Source organism: Lonchura striata, chromosome 1, assembly GCF_046129695.1.
Source record: "Lonchura striata isolate bLonStr1 chromosome 1, bLonStr1.mat, whole genome shotgun sequence".
NCBI classification, from domain to species: Eukaryota; Metazoa; Chordata; class Aves; order Passeriformes; family Estrildidae; genus Lonchura; species Lonchura striata.
This window is the reverse complement of record NC_134603.1, coordinates 21,410,762-21,429,398: the sequence shown is the minus strand read 5'-3', so window position 1 is coordinate 21,429,398 and position 18,637 is coordinate 21,410,762. Positions and strand designations below refer to the sequence as shown.

The following is an 18,637-nucleotide window of genomic DNA, read 5'->3' as shown; positions in this document are numbered from 1 at the left end:
ATCCCTCACAGTAAAGGAATCCCATTTGAAATGGCTTGCAGTACTTAAGACTCCAGTACATAGGACAAAAATGTAGAAGGAAGTCTCATGATCCACATGCAGCTGCTCAGGGGTGTGCTGCACCTTGAGCCATCAGCTTGACCACTAGTGGCTGGGCTCAAGCAGGCAGCACACTGGACAGTAAATCTGAGCAGCTTTCCTCTCCACTTCAAGATTAATTTACTGTAATGTACATTACTTGTAGTGGAATGATACTGCTCATTTTTGGCAGGATGGGGAAAATTCCACTTTTGTATTTTTTATTATTTTATAAGGCAGATAATGCAGAAAGGTGAAACAGAATTTCTACAAGGAGTTAATCTGTGATATTGTAAAATCAAAGTACTACTTTATTAAGTGAGTTATTTTACACAATATGAACATCAATATAATTACAATTGTAAAAAATTTTTTATAACAAGTATGGACTGATTTTTTAGGATTTCCAAATAGGGCACAACTGTACATTTACACAGAATTGTCTTTGCATGAAGCCCAAGAGGGAACAGCATAAAAATATGAATGTTTCTGTAGCCCCTTCATTTTTGCTGATCAACAGTTTTAGAAAAGCAGCTGCAGGTTTGTTATGTAAGGTCTGACAGTAGAAGAGTCAATAGGTGTCATGACTTCACCTATAAAAAACAAGAACATCTCGGTTAAGCTGAACCATTACAAAATGCTGCTTACCTCTGATGAACGAAATACCATACTACTGCTTTTCACCTTATTTCAGCCTTTTATTATAACCACTTTCAGTTACAGTCTAACAACTGCCTACTGGGAAATCTCTTCTACAGCCAACAGAGAAATTCAGATTTTTCTGCATTCACTTGCATAGCTGCAGGAAGAAAAAGGCTCAACTGTTGGAAATGTACTAAATGACTGTTTACACTACATGTTTTATAGTAATAGACAGATTGTACTTATGTATTTTGTTCAAAGCAAGACTAACATTTCAAAGCAAGAACTAAATAATGAACTATTCCTACAACACTAAGAATGATCATTTAAAATAACATTAATCCCTTTTAAAACCTCTGGGAACAGTGGAAAGCCACAGACATTTCACCCATGTAAGAACTAGCTTGCTTCTTTCTTCTCTTTTAACAGTTCATGGGTATAACTATAACCTACAGTAGTTTTCATATTATAAGAATTGAAGCAAGTTTTAAGTCACACTTGTAAAAAAATAATTCTTAATACATCTTTCTCAGACATCAATTAAAAATTAAGGTAATGACCTGTAGACAACTTTATGCCTGAACATCAGCCAATTCTGGAGGAAGTGGAGTCTTAGGATGCTTGCTTTCAAAGTGCTGTTTGAAGGTCTTGGGATCCGGCATTTGAGTCTGATTAAAGAGAGACATTAAACTTTATGCACAGTACAAGAGTTAAAAAATACTACAAAACCTAATCCCTGCTATATTTTATTTTCTTTCCCCAGAAGTCAACTACCTCCTTGATAACACATTGTTATAGTGACAGAAGCACCACTAATTTAGCTGCAGGGTAAGATGGAGTATTTAACTGCCTATTTTCAGAGGTGCTTTTAACTATGCTACTATCACACTTGCTTTGGCATGGTCATGAATGGTGTTATTCTGCCTAGGTATCTTCCTGCACATCTTACACTTCACAGGCTGGTTTGGCAGAAAACCTACCTCCTTCACCCTTTCCTTTTTCAACACCTTAAAGGTAAACATTTATCCTTTACAGAATCAAATCTTTATGAAAGCTATTTCTTTAGCTTACCAATAGGCCAAAAAGTTATATGGCATGAACTGAGCCTCCACTTGGCACAAGCTATCTCAGACCTTTGCTACGACACAATTGCAGGCATCAGCTCCCCAAAGTGATTGATATTACAGCCTGATTTCACAACAAGAGGAGCTGGTTACAAGTACTTAAGTAAGCGGCCCTCAACTTGGAACCTTATTTAAGACATTTGAAGTGGCAGATCTATTCTGAGACTGACTATTGACGTGAAAATTGCATGTTTATCCTTCAGCTCCAAAAGAAGCATTTAGGAAAACCAGCCAGAAGGAAAAGGACAATCCGATTACTACTCAAATTTCTTTTTTCTTGTCAAGTAACTTGTTCTAGCAAAAGTTACTGTGTACCAAGCTTACATTAAAGCTTTTGGCACCACCACTTCTCCTTTCTACAGCAACATCATAACCACTGCTTCCAAGACAGGCCAATTCCATCACAACAAAAATACGTTTCCACGTTTCCACATAGAGACTTAACAAGAATTGACTGCACACTTTTTACATGTTCTATCCCATACTAAGAGCACATGCAGACCACTGTAACACAAAAGGCAATACCCAAACCAGACCTGAACATGACCCCTCAGATTTTCTATCTCAATTACCAGTACAGCTGAGTAATCTGTAAGCAAATCACATAACAGATGCACACTCTTCTTATAGCAACAAGCTAGACAACCACTTAAGTATTTTAGTTTCCACTATAAAATCTTCTAAAAATCCTGTTCTCAGCAGGAAGACAGACCTCTCCCTACAAGACTACAAGTTCCTCTTACCCTACAGACAGTGCAGGTATATATCAAGGCAGCCTTGGCTGCAGCCTTCTGATCATGTCCTTGTTTCTTTTTCTGCTCAGCTTGCTTTTTGGCATTTTTCTGCTGCGACTGAATCTTCTGCTGTCCACGAGCCATATCTACAAACAAAAAGAAGACATTTAGTCTACAAACATGAGAGACTACTGCTGCTATCTGACTGAGGAGCTGTAACCACGAGCACAATGCAGTCACATGTTCTATCCACAAGGCCTACAACTCCCATAACTCAAACACAACAGACATCTGTTCAAGCTCTTTGCTATGTAAAGCCTCTGGGTTCAGTATCATTCTTAAAATAAACACCAGGATTTTTAGGCCATTCTAACATGTCTTCCTCTACTAAGATTCAAGCTCTACTTTTGAAAAGTGTTTTCAATAGTCAGAATAATGAAAAGTTTCCTTTACAGTTAATAGAAACTTATTCTCTTTTACAAAATGTACTGAAAAATTCAGGGGCTTTGTTGTTTGTGTGTTTTTTAAATTAAAGATTAAGACTCAACCTTTACCTCTGGAACTTGAAATAAGTTTCAAGAAAGGCAAATCAAAGTATTACCCAAGATGTATTACTGTCTTCTGGTTTAGGTGCTTGTGAGCTGCTTTGAAGGGGAACTCCAAGAACAATAGGTGACTCCTCTTTATTGAAGGTGATTTTTACAGGTGGCTATTGTATTTTTATTTTCAGCCTCATTTTTGTGTATACGATTTCTTGAAAAAAAAATAGACTGTCCCCATCAGAAGCCATTACTGTATCTAACACAGGAGCACAAAGGAAGTAAGTGCTATTGCCATATGCCATTGCAAGGTCCACCAGAAGACAAAATGAGACAAAAGCATCATAATTCAGGGAGCATCAAGACATCACATTTCACAGTGGCGCACTCCACCTGCATGAAGCCCCTCAGGACACCCAATTCAGTCTTTACACCACCCCCAGAGCACACAGCAGACAGGATTTGGGCACACCAAGAGAACAGGATTCAGCATGTGGTTATATATATGTTATTGTGTCTCTCCCAGACTTCACGGCCCACGCACGGTTCAGTTGTGCAGCTCTCTCAGAAGCACAACAGTGCCCAAGAACAGGACAGCTAGCCAAGTCCATTGTTCTCAGGACAACTGGTAAAGTCTCGTGTTCCCAGGAGGGCAGCTGCTTGGCCACTGCCCCTCTGGGTAACCTGGGCACTCGCCTCAGGTTTGGTACTTGTGGGACAGACATACTGCACGGCTACACCACGCCCCCCATGCAATCCCTCCCATCAGGAGAGGTGATCCCAATGTGGGAGAAAAGCCTATCCAAACAGTGACCAACGTCTAGTAAATGTGCATGAAAAGCCCTTAAAAACCACTATGAAAATTAAGTTTCTATGAAACATCAACAACATGTGAAAATTCGCTGGTATTGTGGGGATTTTTGGGCATGTGCCTAACATGTGAGCAAAACAATGGCCCTGAGACCCAGAACAGCTCTTGTGAATTGAGAGACACCTCTGAGTCCACAGCCCTGGTCTTTCATGGCATCAAACACCACCATGCAGCCCTCTGCAGAAGTATTAGACTACATCTTCAGGGTTCCCTCCTCTTCCCCCACCAGTTTCTCTAAAAGAGAATTCAGAAGTCCATACAGCTAATACACTGAACACAAGTTTCATTAACAAGATAGAAGTACATGTGGCATCCAACAGTTTCCATAAGATACAACACTCAATGTCAGTAAGACTAAAAGTGCCAGTTTATGTTTCACTGGATGCTACAACGACTCCAGAGCACCCCAGCCAGGGCCTCATGCTGTTTATATACAGCACAGCTCAATCCGAACACTGATTCCCACTTAAAATTAAATATATATATATATTGCCAATACCTTTGCATACACAAAAAAGTACACTAGGTTTTATTTCACTTCTATTTAGGTGGTGCTCACAATTAGCATTACAGCAATCGTCCAGGAGTCAAATGGTTCCTGACAGAAAATACTCAGATGTAACAAAAAAGAATTCTTTTCACAAAGTGTTTGCATATTACTTTGTATTTTAGTGCCTTGATAAGTACAACATTACGACAGTCAACCACATTGAGCTTTTATGTACTTGGCAACTGCCGGTTTTAGTTAAGTCACAGACAAGAAAACACGACCACAAACATTTGCTCAAAAATATCAACCACCACACAATGTCTGGGACCAAAAATCCGAGAGTTTAAATACCACAAGTTACATTAATACAGCTGAAACGGAGTGTTTCTGAAACAGAGAGAAGAAAGGTTTAGACTACTATTATTCTAAGAAAGTAACAAAAAAAAAAAAAAAGAAAAATCCCAAAGCTCGCTTAAAAGAATGATGAGTTCATCTATAAAGCCAAATCACTAATTTCAATTGCACAACGCATTTAAGTGTTGTTTTCCCTATCAGGCACACCCTCACAGAGTCCAGCAGACCAGCCCGCTGTCCCCAAATAAAGAACGCGCGAGCACGTAGGAAACAGAACACACGGAAAAAAATCTGCTGCCAGATCGTAACAGGATTTTTTGCTGCCAAATCATAACAGCAGCAGCACGGGCAGTGTCGGGAAGCGAGGCTGAAACCCGCAGCACAGCCATACCTCGCGCGGGGTCATTTCCTCGTAAGTAGCCAGAACCCGAGCGGAGTCCCACTCCTAAAGCCGGGCCCCGCCAGCTGCTGCCGCTGTCACCTCCCGGGGCGCGGGCGGCCCGCGGGCTCCCCGCCGGAGCGCGGGGCTCGGCGGCCGCTGCGCGAGGGCCGCCCCGCCGGGCCCGGCCTGCGGCGCGCAGGGAGCGGGGCGGCCGCGGCCCTCGGGCGGGCCCGGCGCGGCGCAGCCCCAGCGGGCGCCCCACGGCGGGAGGTGACCAGGGAACGACAGACGGACGGAGGCCGCAGCCGGGGAGCGGCGGCCCGCCGGCGGAGCGCGCCGCGCTCCCGGGCCGGGCCGCTCCCCTTCCCCCGGGCCAGGACTGCTCCCCTTCCCCACCTCCTCGGCTCCGCTGCCCCGGCGCTGCTCACCCGTGCGGGATCCGGGCTAGGCGGCCCTGCCGAGCGCAGTGGAGGCTCCGCGCGGCCCCGGCGCCGCCGCTCGGGAGGAGAACGAGGAGGAGGAGGAGGGACGGGACCGGCAGTGCGCGCGCGCCGGGCCCGCCCCCGCGCCGCGCGCCCCGGGCGGCGCTGGCCAATGGCGCCGCGCGGCCGTTACATAACGCCGGCTGGGGGCAGCGCCGCCCGCCGCGTGCGGGGCCGCGGGTTCGCGTCCCGGCGGCGGAGCCCTGCGGGGTTCCACCGCGAGCGGCCGGGCTGGGTGGCTGAGCCCGGCTTTGGGACCCCCCTGCGCCGCTGCGGGCAGGGCCGCGCCGGAGCCCCGCGCTGGGCGGGCCCATCCTGGGGCGCACCGGGATCAGCCGGGACAGGCAGGCTTGCCCCGCCCGGTGCCCGGGAGCGCCGCCCCGGCGGAGCCGCGGCGGGCGGTTCCAGCGCGGCCCTCGGCCGGCGGGCCCGCTCCCAGCCGCGTTCCCGTGCGCTCAGCCTGCGGCGCGGCCCGAGCGCAGCGCAGCTCCCGCCCGGGACCCCGGTCACGGCTCGGGGCGGCTCGGGAGGGGATTCTGCTCGGCCGCGGTGCGCACGGAAGGCCCGTGCTTGGAGGGTTGAAGGCTTAGGTGAAGCAGAAGGAAACAGCCTGCGATGAGAAGAATTTTATTCAAATTTAAAGTGCAGTAGATGTGGCTTGGACACGTTTTGCGAGGATCGCAGAGGAAGTTTGCAGGCTGTACCCACTGCACATGTGTTTTGAAAGTTACTGACTTGCATGAATACAGACGTAGGCAGGCCCCGTAAGGAGGCATAAATGAGCTCTTTATTTTCTATGGACCTCTTCGTAGGTTTCAGCCAAAGGAGGGCTGAATGTTTGTTCCTGCTCAGATTATGCACCTGTTAGGAAAAGGCGAAATACAGGCAGCATCTCTTCTTAGAGGTGACAGCTTCTGTCCTGGCTGATGCTATTTTTAAGGACTGCTGGCCTTATATGTGGAACTGGAGAAGGTTTTTCATGTGTTGTGTTCCCATACTATGGTGTTGCTATACATTTGGCTGGACAAGAATTTAAAATAAAGTGGATCTCCCAAGTACATGCTGAGTCTAGCTGGTCTTGGAAGCTTTTTCTGCTTTTAAAAGAGCAAGGGATAGATCTTGCAGGACAGGGGACTGGCTGTTTCTCTCTCTGCTCTGTTTTCTATCCCTTTGTGCTATAGATTCTGGTCACAGCATTGATCTCTGTATTGCCCAAATCACAGCTTTGCAATTGAGATCGTTCCAAAGAGACTGTTAGGGAAAAAAAAAAAAAAAAGCCTCAGTGAAAGAAGAATATAAGTGCCCATAGGTGAGATTTCTACTACTAAGATAATAAGGAAAACTTCCCATTGACTGTAGATAATTTTTCAAAATTGATTCACTGCATTAGATTTATTTGTCACACCAAAGGAGGTATTTCCATGCGCATGTGCAGGTTAGCAAAGAGACCTTTGCTAACCTACCTACCAAAGGGGTAGGTGCAGTGAGCTGTTGGAGAAGCAGGGCAGACCTGTGCACTTGATGCTTTGTGTAGCTCTGATGAAATGAACCTGTGGTAATTACAGTTTATCTGTCTTGTGGACTTCCTCTCCTCTGTGTTCATCCCACATGAGGTGAAACAAGCCAGAGTGTATTAACAAAAGTATAAACAGAAGTTAAAATGTAAAATAAATGCAGACTTCAGACTGAAATATAACATCTTAAAATTACTAGAAATACACTGCAGCGCTTTTCTGTGTGCTTCTTGTTTAATTGTTATTTTCTAATTTAAAAACATCTCCCAAACCCCACAGATATTATCAAGTAGTCTGCATTAAAATAGAGTGAAAAACAAGAACATCTCTCGGTAGTTAAAGGTAGACAAAATGCAAGGTGTTTATTACCCCAAGCCAAGCCTAACAAAATTACAATTTGCTGAAATCTGTAGAAGCACCATATGCATAGAAAACACAGCTCCTTAAGGATAAGGCATTGTAGCCCCTAAAAATAGGCCAAATTAAAAAAAAATATGTTATCCTCTCACAGTGAGGCAAATGATGAGAAACAAGACTTCAATTTAAGCCCAAGCTTGAATGTGGTGATCAAATAAACCCCCAAATGATGGTCTACTGAGAAGAGAAGCAGCAAAGGAAACTGGAAGGAGCAGTGCTGTGAGGCAGAATGGTTTCTTCATTTCTTGGGGTTTTTTTAAACAATCATGATTGTTATTCTCATGCTTATTTTTCATCCCCTTGGATTCCACCCCTCCATCATTTCCTGTGCCTGCAGAGAGGTGCAATTTCTGCCATTAGGTCAAAATACCTGTTCTGCTCAATAGCAACTTGTTGGTGCTTGGATTTTGTTACAGGTCAGTTTGAGCTGTCTCACCCTGGTGTGACCTGTGTCCCCACCACAGTTCCCTGCTGGGAACCAGGTGGCATTTTGGCATGTGGTATTAAACCCATTTTGAAAGCAGTTGTCGTGAGGTGCAGGGCAAGTTTGCTCGCAACAGCATGGGTGGGGCTGCATCTCCCTTCTGAATCAGCCCCTGTGCATCTGCCAGGTCCTCCCACTGCCATTCCCTGCTGCACTTACGGTGGTGTATTTTTCCTGTTCATTTGCTCCTGTGTTCACTATTGACCCAGTGTCACATGGAGCATCTCAACTGGCTAAATGTTGGCTTGTGGCCAAGGGCTGCCCTTGGGAGGAACGTGCTGGTACCGTGTGCTTGCCTGTTGAGGGCTTTTATGTGGCCCACCATGGTCCCTTGTCATGTCTAAAGAAGTGAAGGAAAGGGAAGGAGATGCCCTGGGCCTGCAAGTGATAGCGATCTGGTCACTAGATTTTGTGGATGCAGACCAGTGTTGACACAAACACAGAATAGGAGAGATTGGCTTTGAACCCAATAGCCTTTGAAAGAATAGTCAAGGCTGATGCAATGGTAAATCAGAGTCAGCATCGCTGAATATTAGAGACAGGATGACATGGAAGCAGGCAGAACCCCAGCCAGGCTGTAATCCTGGTAGTTAGTGCTGTTTGATGGAAAACATCATGCAGCAGTGCCTATCCAACTTGGGGGCCTCACAAGGTGGTGTTTTGCTCATTTACCCTTTCTCTGCTTTGTGGACTTTCACTTCCTCCCTTCCCCATGCATTAGCACACTGTTCTTTTCCCTGTAAAGGCATTTTTCACAGCCACAGCTCCAGCTTTCATACATCCAGTTCACGCCTCCCTGACACAGCATTAACATCTGTCCAGCTGTTGACCCCAACTGCTGTCTGCTGCTTCTCCAGAGCTGGGGTGTGGGCACCTCATGGGCTTGAACAGTATTGCTCTTGTGGCAAATACAAAAAAGTGTGAGATCTTAAATCACATATTTGGCTCACAGATTCAATGGATTCTTAGCACTGCACTGGCATGAGATGATACTAAATCACAATACATATATACTGAAGAAATAAGTATTTTAAGGCACGTGATAGTATGCCTCCCTTTGCATGCTGCTGCCGAACTAGGTGCTCTGTAGTGCACAGTTCTGTATGCCGATCCACAAGGTTTAAAAATGGAAAACGAAGGTATAAAAAAAGGAGAACAAACAAATTGAGAAGGAAAACCAAAGATTAAGCTCTCTTTTGGAAAGAAGCCAGCACAACAATGCAGCTCTCTTGGCAGGGCACTTTACGCTTGTGGTACCTTTGCAATTCCACACTAGCTTTAAAGAACCAGGCCCATTAGCAGCAATGCAGTATCTTTTCCTGGTTTGCCTGCTGCCTTTCTGAACAGGTTCTTTGTTCCAGGAACACCCGATGGATGGCATCCTCCACAACAAGGACAGCCTCAGGTGATGTCCACCACATTGTCAGCCTCCCTGTACTCCTCACAGTACTCCTGGTCCCATCAGTAGACTCCAGAAGCACATAAATAAGACTGACATTATCCTTCCTAGCGGAACAGTGCCCCCTTATTTTGCACCCCCTGTGAGCTGGCAGTGTTCCAGGTGGCCACACATTTGTAAACCTTTTCCAAAAGTTGATGTGACTCTCACTTATACCTCACCCCTATCATGGATTTAGGCTCTTGTGCAGCAAAGCAGCCTGCAGAAATACTTTTGCCACCAAACCTTAAATTAGGACAAACCCAAGGAAGTGTCCCAAAGTCAATGGTAGATTTTGGTGGCACAGAGACTACAGCTAATTTTCCTTTCTCTGTGTTTGTTGGTTGTTTTTTTAATTCCCATAGCTCCTGACCCTTCCCAGCAAGAATGGACAGAGCTGCTTCAGTGAGCAATCCTTTCCACTGTAAGGGCAAAAAAATATACAAGGGAGGATGCAATAAGGAGCTGCCCACATCCTCTGAGAGACAAAAATGTGAGGACTTGAGGGAAAGGCTCCTGAAGAATGACAGATGGAGGCAGTCAGAAGCATGGAAATGCAGTTCCTCAAATGTATCAATGCATATGCACCTCCTGGAGAGTATGGGCCAAGATTGTCTTGTGACCTTTCCGTATTTTGCAGTCTCTGCTTTTAAATCCATTTTGTTGGAAGTGAATTTTGCTAAAAACAACAAAGCACAAATGCCTTTCTCAGCATGTCACAACTTTTTTGACCAACCCACATAGACAAACTGGAGACCTTGAGAGCATATGCTTCCGTTCTGTATAAACAGTTTAAAATAGATTTTAGCTTTGCTCAGCATTACGTACAGTTACTATTTTTAAATGCACTCCAATTAATCATTCCCTTTTCTTGTCTGTGCCCTCCATTCATGCTTTTGAATCTCATACGTGTTCAAGTTTTTGTCTTATCATGAAAACAAATATACCTGTACATTTTAATTAATTCAGAATACCAAGGTTTCCCTCCTCCCCACCAATACAAATACATGTATGAGGCATAAAGAAAATCCACATGCTGTGTCACGTGCATGTTAAAACCTGCAGCAATTGGGATTAAAACATCTCACAAACATGCCAACATTGTTGACAACTGGTCTCTAGCTTCAAGAAGAGAAATGCATCCCTCAGCCTGTGCTTCTGAATGGCTGCACATCCCAGAGATGCCTCTGTGTTGAGGTGGCTTAAAGTTTTCACTATCTCTGCTTCCTTTTTCAGTCCATCTGCAATGCTCCAGTCTTGTATTGGAAATATTTTGGTAGCTGCTTATTGTACCTGGAGGAAAGGGCAATTACTTCTTATCCAGAGCCAGCCTCTCCATCTGTTTTTCAGTTATCCATGTGCAGATTTCATTGCCATTCTAGAACTGCTAAGGGCAGGACGGGAAGCTCTTCATGTTTTCCAAAAAGCATGTAAAATCCTGTGGGATAAGGAAGCAAGAGGCCAAAGGTGCATGTCAGAATTACACATAGGAGAATAAGCACAGAGAGTACACAGGAAAGGGCTCTGCAGCTGTAGGATATTCTTCATGGAAGGGAAGCAGGCTTGGACATCCAAAAGTGCCACACACGTACTGCTGGTTTTCCCAGGTTAGCAGTGCTGGCTCAGTCCCAGCAGTCTGCTGCTCCAGGAAGAGATCAGTGAGAAACATCTGCTGGATTTCAGTTTCTCCTTTTCAGATGCCCTATTACACTCACTCTGGAATCACTGCATGACTTCAAGGCAGGAATCCAAAGAGCCTGCTGCAAAGTGAGCTGTGGGGATTGCTCTTATTGCCAGTGTTTCCTGACAGCTGCTGACAGCGCTTGGAACATAGTAAGGTCTAGCTAACAAACACTGGTGGATAAACAGGACCTGGCAAGAGAAATCAGGGCAATGATTTGGTTTGCACCAGGCCACTGGATCCCATTACTTTGTGCAAAACATCTCAGACTGCTGCACCAAAGGAATGTGCTATGGGATGTGGAGCAGAACAGAAAACACATTCCTGGAAGGAACTAGCAATGCCAAAAGATGGCAGCTATGTAGAGGTAAAAGGCTTTACTTAAGGGGCAACAAGACAGAATGTCTGTGCTAATTGACAGAACTTCTGCTCCTGAGTTACTGTGGATATATGAAGTCATGTCTCAGTAGATGATCATAAGTGTACTCTTGGGACAGACTGCCATGGGATGGAGGAATGGAAAACCCTTTTCTTGCTTTATGGCTGGTGTCTGAGCAGCACAGTCAGAGGGCTGGCTGTTTTTTCACTCTGTCCTTTAGCCTGGCTTTTGCTTGGAAACTGTGGGAGAAAAACAAAGGAGGATGAATTAATGCTTCTGTGAAAACACACAGTGCACATCTCTAATCAGGCAGAACATCACTTAAAGAAGAGTCCCAAGAGGTGGTTGTGAGGTAACATTAAGTACAGACTTTGCACATTAGTATTTCTTAGGCTAGAAAAAAGTAAAATTCTCATTTAAATTACCTGGTTAAGAAAGAAAGAAAACCCTAAATTTAATCTTACTACTGGTCTGCAAAGTTAATTTTAAAAACTCTGCTCTTGCAGCCTGGGTAAAGACTTATAAAGAAGTGAAGTGGAAATGCCTAGTGCTGGAGACATGCCTGTTTGTCCCAGTGGAAAAGTGTCTTTTACAGTGCTTCCATAGGCAAGAAGACAAAGGCCTGATCCTGTTTAAGCACAGGCAGGAGCAGCTTAAATAACTGCAAGCTTCATTCTCTCCATCCCCAAACCAAGACTTCAACCCCTTAACATCCTGCACCGGAGCCTTCTTACTCCCACATCTCCAGGGTACCCTTCTCCAAACTGGTTGTCCCAGGCTTTTCCTGGTACTGTCCCTTATGTCCCAGTATTCATGGTAACAACTCCATCTATTCAAAGCCAAACCAAAGGCTGCCTGCACAACATAAGCCTTTGCACACTTCACCTGTTCCCTATTTTAAAATGTGCATCTTTAAGCAAAATAAATTTAGCCTGGCAAAGACCTTCCAGACTTATTGCTTTTATATTTTTCTCTGTTACTGTAAAGAGTTCCTTGGTGAGAGAAATCTTTCCCACAGATATTGAAAATCAGGATCAAATCCTTTTTTTACTTTTCTGTTTGATAAACCAAAGAGCTTAAACTAGTATTTAATAGTACTTTGTAAGAACATGTTCTCATGGGACCAACACTACCAAAAAAGACTGGCAGCAAGGATGGCTTCCCATTAGCAATTATTTTTTGAGCTTTTGTACAGTCAGCTCCCAATCTGTTCCCATGTTATCCATCAGCCTATAAACAGGACACCTGTATTTCTCTTTTGACTTCTCAAGACTGTGCTGCAGACAATCTGCCTCCCAGGGTGACCAGGTCCAGGTCTTACCGACCTGACTGCTTTACTTGGTGCCCTGATGTCCCAAGGGTCTTCCCCAGATCTTTTCTAGATGTCCCTTCCCATATGCTAGGCAAAGTTTCCACAACCAACACTACAAAGCCTGACATTCACTAGTTCCTCTGGATGCCCTGACACCACTGTTGACTTGGAAACCTCCAATAGTACCCAGATGCAGCTGTGCATGTCAAACACACCAGTCGAGGGACTAAGGCTGACACAGCTTGAAGCTTGAATCCCTTTTTCCTCATCATTCTAAGCCTGCAGGCACTTGCCAGCACAGAGCTTTGCTAATGCTCTGCACGGGCACTGCAGCTCATAACTCCACCCTGAGTGAGGAAACGACCTTAGTGCTCTACACAGCTCCAGAGCCTGTGGCTCTATTGCTCACAGAGGTGCTGCGGAGGGCAAGGTGCTTAGGCAAACAGTGACGATATGGGAAAGAACATATGGCTTTGCTGTCTCAGCACTGGAGGTGGCTTTTTACCACACCCACCTTCAAAGAAGGCAGAAATATTTGTTTTGGGAAAGAGGAGGAGATGAGAGGAACCACCCTTGTGCTTAGGACAGCCCAGGCAAGAGGAAAGACTCTGGTCAAGTCTCTGTGAATTTCTTCAGGGCTGCTGGGGAGAATTATATTACAATGCTGAAAAACCAGTGAAGGACACAGCTGACAGGCTCACGGCAGGCTCACTATGCATCTCTGCTTTTTTGTGATCCTGTGGAATACACTGACCTCACATGCTGAATCCACTGCTCTCAGCTGTCTCATGATGGGACAGCTACATTCTTAAATCTCTGTGGTGATGTAAGATGTGACTGCAGTGTCCCTGGGATGTGTTGCACAACACATAGAGACCCCAACACATCAGCATCCTGCCCTGGGCAAAGGCATTGTGGCTGGAAACCTGTGACCACTTCAGCCAATAACCTTCTCAGTGCAAAATACTTGGTTTTTAACAGTTAGGACAAAGCATGATGGCCAGGAGATATTAAACCAGCGGGCATACTTGCATGTTGTCTGTCATCTAACCTTAGTACAGCCTAAAGAGTTTTAGGTGGGATTTACTGGAGCAGAAATGATGAATCAACTTGATCACATGGTAGAAAGCCTGGTTGCTCCTGAGTGCCTGCAGCTCTTCTGCTGCTTGTGAGAGGAGAGACGGTGGTTTATAGCCTTAAAGTCACTTGCCCTGGCACAGTCTAGTGATGGCACTTCTGACCAAGTGTCACATGGCCTCTAGGAAGGGTCTCAAGATCCTGGTACTTAGACTAAGGAGGAAACAGCTGTTCCACTGTGCTGTGACAGAAGAACCTCAGCATGATATCCAGCACAATACCAGTAATCCTCAACAAGTATCCAATATCCATTCTTCAAAGAAAGGGCTGTGTCCAGATCAATTAAGTCTGGTGTTAGCAAATGTGTTCCAGCCTGCTATCAAGTCTCTACCACAGACACAGCAGAGCCTAGAGAAGTTAAACCCTGACCCCTTTGGGGTAGCTGCTCTCCAATAACATCACCACTGCTGCCCTTCAGGCACTGACTTTGAAGGGGGCTCAGAGCAATTCAATGGCTCATGTCACAGCAGAGCCTTTAGCCACCCCTAGTCTGGATAAGGACAGAAGTAGTACTATGATAGATAATGTCAAGTAGGAATAACATTATTCCTTAACATATAAGGAAGATGTGACTAAGATTTTCTGAACTTTGGTTTGCTTGCAAGGCATTCTAAAAGATAATCCTGCATCATACTGTGGAATGCACTGCTCATGGGCATTGACATGCACAGGTCCATTAGCATTAAGAGCATGGCAAATGCTCAGTCGACAGATGTACTTGACCTCTTCTTTGGTTCTGTTCTCTATTAAATGAAGTCTTATGTATGATAAATACTGGCAGAAATCCAGCCCACCTCTACATTTGGTTTGAGTGCTGTTGCCTGTGTTTAATTCTTTCAAGAAGGACCACAAGTGAATTTCAAAGAGGTGGAGTTGTTCATTTGCAGCTTGCACATTGTATGAGAACGTGGTACTCAGCCCTGATCTCCTCATCTGCAGGATGTGATGCAGTTCTCGACAGCTGATCACTGTGTTTTTCTGCCAATTTTTCTTCATGGTCTGCTAGCTGCAGTTTTGGAGATCAGACTTGCTCCTTGGCATCTATTCAAGCTATAGAGTCCAATTTATTTCTAGCACAACATCCATTGCTTCTGCAGTATGAAGTTGACCCAGTCCATGCAAGCTCACTAACTCAGAAGTAGCTCTCATTACTTTTCTTTTGCCGACAGACATAATCAGGAATTAAAATGATGATGGCATTTTTAAGGGCTTTCTCTTCATGGGGAGTATAGCACCCTGCAATTAGTCCCCAGCAGTCTCTCCTCTAAGAAGGAGCCTTTAGAAGCACAGGAGGTCCTTCTGCCACAGGAATGTAAAAGACAGCTGAGTACAGGGGTCCCAACCATGCCAGGACTCTGCTTCAGCCTTAGATCTCACCCAGCTTTAATTTTTTTCCATTGACTTTATCTTAAACTTTCTGTTTCATACACAATGTTATCAGAGCTGCTTAGTCTTTGCTGGCATGTCTCCTTTATTAGTAGTTATGTTTTGTTAACAGGACCAGACTGGTTGAGGTAAATTGGCTTACTCAGAGCACAGTTAGTGACATGCAGAGTTGGTCTGACCATGTATTCTTCTGGAGCATTTTCCCACGGAGAGGAGGCTTATACAACCATTCAGTCTGTCCTGCTAGGAATTTTGGACCCACTGACTGATTTCAGTCAGAATGTGAGGGGGCAGTTAATCAGCAGAGGCAGCCATCCATGCACAGAGAATCCTCCCCAGGTCCTGAGAGCTGTGCTGTGAATTTTCCTCTCAGATACCACAAAATATACATGGAAGAGACATTGCATCCCAACAATGCAAAATTTTTGGGGGGAGTTTGTGTCTTGCTGGACACCAGAGAATCCAGCTAAAAATCCATGGGAAAACAGATTTCTTAACTGTGCTGCTCAACTGCTTTTTTACCTTTAAGGTAAGAGTTTATTATAACTAAGAGTACTGGCTCTACATCCAAAGAAACTCTCAGGTGCAAATGACTTTACAGTCATCCTTTTGCTGGTGATATCTGTATTTACCCAAAACTGCAGCATAAGAAAAGCAAATGAAGATTGTCAGAAAGTGATGGCAATGTTAATTACACAGTGGTGCTACAAGTGTACTGAACTTTGTGGTGACAGAAAAGCACAAAGCTGGCCTCACTAAAAAGGACTAAGAGTTTCTAAGGCAGAAGAACCTAAGTTATTATGTGAAGAGCACCAGAGCAGGAACATTTCCCGGTAGTGCATGCTTTAGACTTGTGCTGGATCTTCAAGAAGCACTGCAGGTTCCTGAGAAGGTGGTTGTCAGCCTGCTGGTGAGGGAGTTTTATGGAGAATTAAGTTAGTGAAGGGAACATGGAGCAGAAATATTGTCATAGCAAAGAGGACCCCTTCCTAAAGTGCTTTCTGCAGGGTGTGCAGGCAGGGCTGGCATTGCAGGGTGAGCCAGTGAGCACTGAGTGCTGTGGGACCTGCTTCTTAGGAGCCCAGAGCACAGCCACCTCAGCAAAACTCCTCAGGTAATGGCCAGCAAGCCTACTTTGTCAGAGCAGACGTGGCAAGGAAAGGACATAGTCCACGGGCAACCTAATAAAGATCTACTATAAAGACAGTCTAAAGTGACCTCACTCACTTTTATCTAGGAAATACAACACATGATGTCAGGCCAGCAGCAATGCACAATGCATGCAGGAGTGATGGACGGGCTGAGTAAAACTGGTTTTCTGAGACTTTATGCTTTGTGGTTGGATGCAACAGCACAAGCTCTCATCATAGCCTTCCCTTTGGGGCATGCACAGCGTTGCACGGGACACACACACACAGAAGTTTTTTTGTGGTTCTCTGCTCACTGAGATGTGATAAGCTCATGTTGTCCTCCCTACCTTTGATAGTTGGGAGAGTTAGATTATTGTTCTATTTTCTCTGTTATTTTATTTTTATATTTTATTTAATATTATTTTTAAAATATTATTTTATATTTTCTGTTTTCTCTTCTTCCCAAGAAGCTAATAGTAAAGCCATATTGCTGAACTACCACACTGGGGAGAGCAGTATCTTGCAGCTGTGATTAAAACCTCCTTTGCAATATAGGATGAAACCAGGTGTTTGCATGAGCTTCCTTCAGCAGGTAATTCCAACAGATGCAGGACATGCTGGGAATCCCACAAAGGGAGTTAAGTGTATATAGGACCCTCCTACCTGAGGCACAGCTCTGCCAGGAAGCAAATCCTCCAAGTGCCTGACTATCAGGAATGCTACTCAGTAATGCTACCACCGTGTCTTCTCTATGGAGGAGGGAGCTGCAGTCGTGTGTGGGTAAGGTGTGTGGAGGGATTCCCTCAGGAGCTTCATTTGGACTCAGGTTTCTTGGAGCTTGAGAAGGTAATTGCTGATTTCTGAATAAATTAATGTATTGCATTCCTTCAGGATTTCAAAATGTGTTAGACTGAAGAATTGAACAAGCTCTCAGTGTTTTCTTTTTTTACCTAATTACTGCTCGTTATAGACTGGTCAATAAACAAGTCAATAAACATACAGGACAGGTGGGCTTAGTAACTAGCTGGTTTGATGACTTTGTTGCAAATTTATATTGCAACAGAGCTATTTGAAGGCATCTTCTTGGAAGTCATCACTTCACTAAGAGCCATAAAATAATTCCTAGCCACTGCTATTATTTCTCTTACCATTTTGAAATACATAGTGCTAAAAGGGTGCTAAGTGTGCTCTTGTTTTCTGCACTTCTCTCTGTCTTTAACATGTATAAACAATCCTCTTAGTAGCTTATCCTCCTCTTCAGGAAAGTTTGTACATGAGAGTTAAGCATGCTTCTGTTCTTCAATTGGTTTTTCTTTTCCTTTCCTTTTCAACATTCAAAACACCAGCGATCAGAAGTGCAGGCTGCGCTGGCTGAGCCTGTGGTGACACTCGCTTCCTTCTGCCACCTCGCGGGCTGTGGCTACAGTACAGGGCACATGGCTTTTCCAGCATAACATACCTTGTTTTCCTTTCGTATATAATGAAAGATCCCACGATAACAGGAAACATTACGCATTGCCACTGCTGGGCATGTCCTGACGCTTCCGAAAGGAGTTTCCCCTGCCTGCGTCAGAGCTGTTGTAAGTGGGAATACCTCTCAGAGCGGTGATGACATCTTGAATTGTTTAACTTTGTTATTGCAACAGAAAGGTGAGAGACTCACCTCTATTATTACTGGATGATTTTTTTGTTTTGTTATTGTTTGTTTGTTCTTTCATTTGTTTTAAGATTTGAGTAATTCTTTTTAATAATCAGGCCTGGAAAAAGAGCAATACTGTCTTGCTCTGGGATACTCAAAATGGCTCAAATAAATGTTGCTGATAGCATAATACAGCAAAAGATGGTTTAAGGCAAGCATTACACAAGAGCTTTTTCCAGTTTTCAGCTGGAGACTGTGGAGTGTCATCAACGGATGTTTCCCTGGTAAGACTGAACACAACCGTGCAGCGCTGCACAGTTCTTCACTGGGGGGCAACAGCTTGAGAGAGCCAAAGAGCTCTTCCCTTCCTGCAGTACTGGGAGAGGGCTGGTTGCTGTTCTCTTTATTTGTTCTTTAGGTAACC

The 18,637-nt window shown here is 44.6% G+C and overlaps 1 protein-coding gene across 1 annotated transcript; it reads right to left on the bottom strand.

The window, feature by feature from the left end:
* Nucleotides 1–361: 361 nt before the first annotated feature.
* Nucleotides 362–5,774, bottom strand: ZNF706 (zinc finger protein 706). The gene is made up of 4 exons (XM_021529436.3): nucleotides 5,643–5,774; nucleotides 2,588–2,724; nucleotides 1,281–1,388; nucleotides 362–671 (listed from the first exon to the last, which is right to left on the bottom strand). The coding sequence occupies exons 2-3, from the start codon at nucleotides 2,720–2,722 to the stop codon at nucleotides 1,293–1,295; spliced, it is 231 nt and encodes a 76-aa protein (XP_021385111.1). The 5' UTR covers nucleotides 2,723–2,724; nucleotides 5,643–5,774; the 3' UTR covers nucleotides 362–671; nucleotides 1,281–1,292.
* Nucleotides 5,775–18,637: the final 12,863 nt, after the last annotated feature.

Bases quoted from the DNA above. Each gene is read 5' to 3' on its own strand.
- ZNF706 (XM_021529436.3), bottom strand. From the start codon at position 2,722: ATGGCTCGTGGACAGCAGAAGATTCAGTCGCAGCAGAAAAATGCCAAA. The intron at 1,389-2,587 runs GTAAGAGGAACT...CTCTTTAATCAG, and splicing joins ATACCTGCACTGTCTGTAGG to ACTCAAATGCCGGATCCCAA.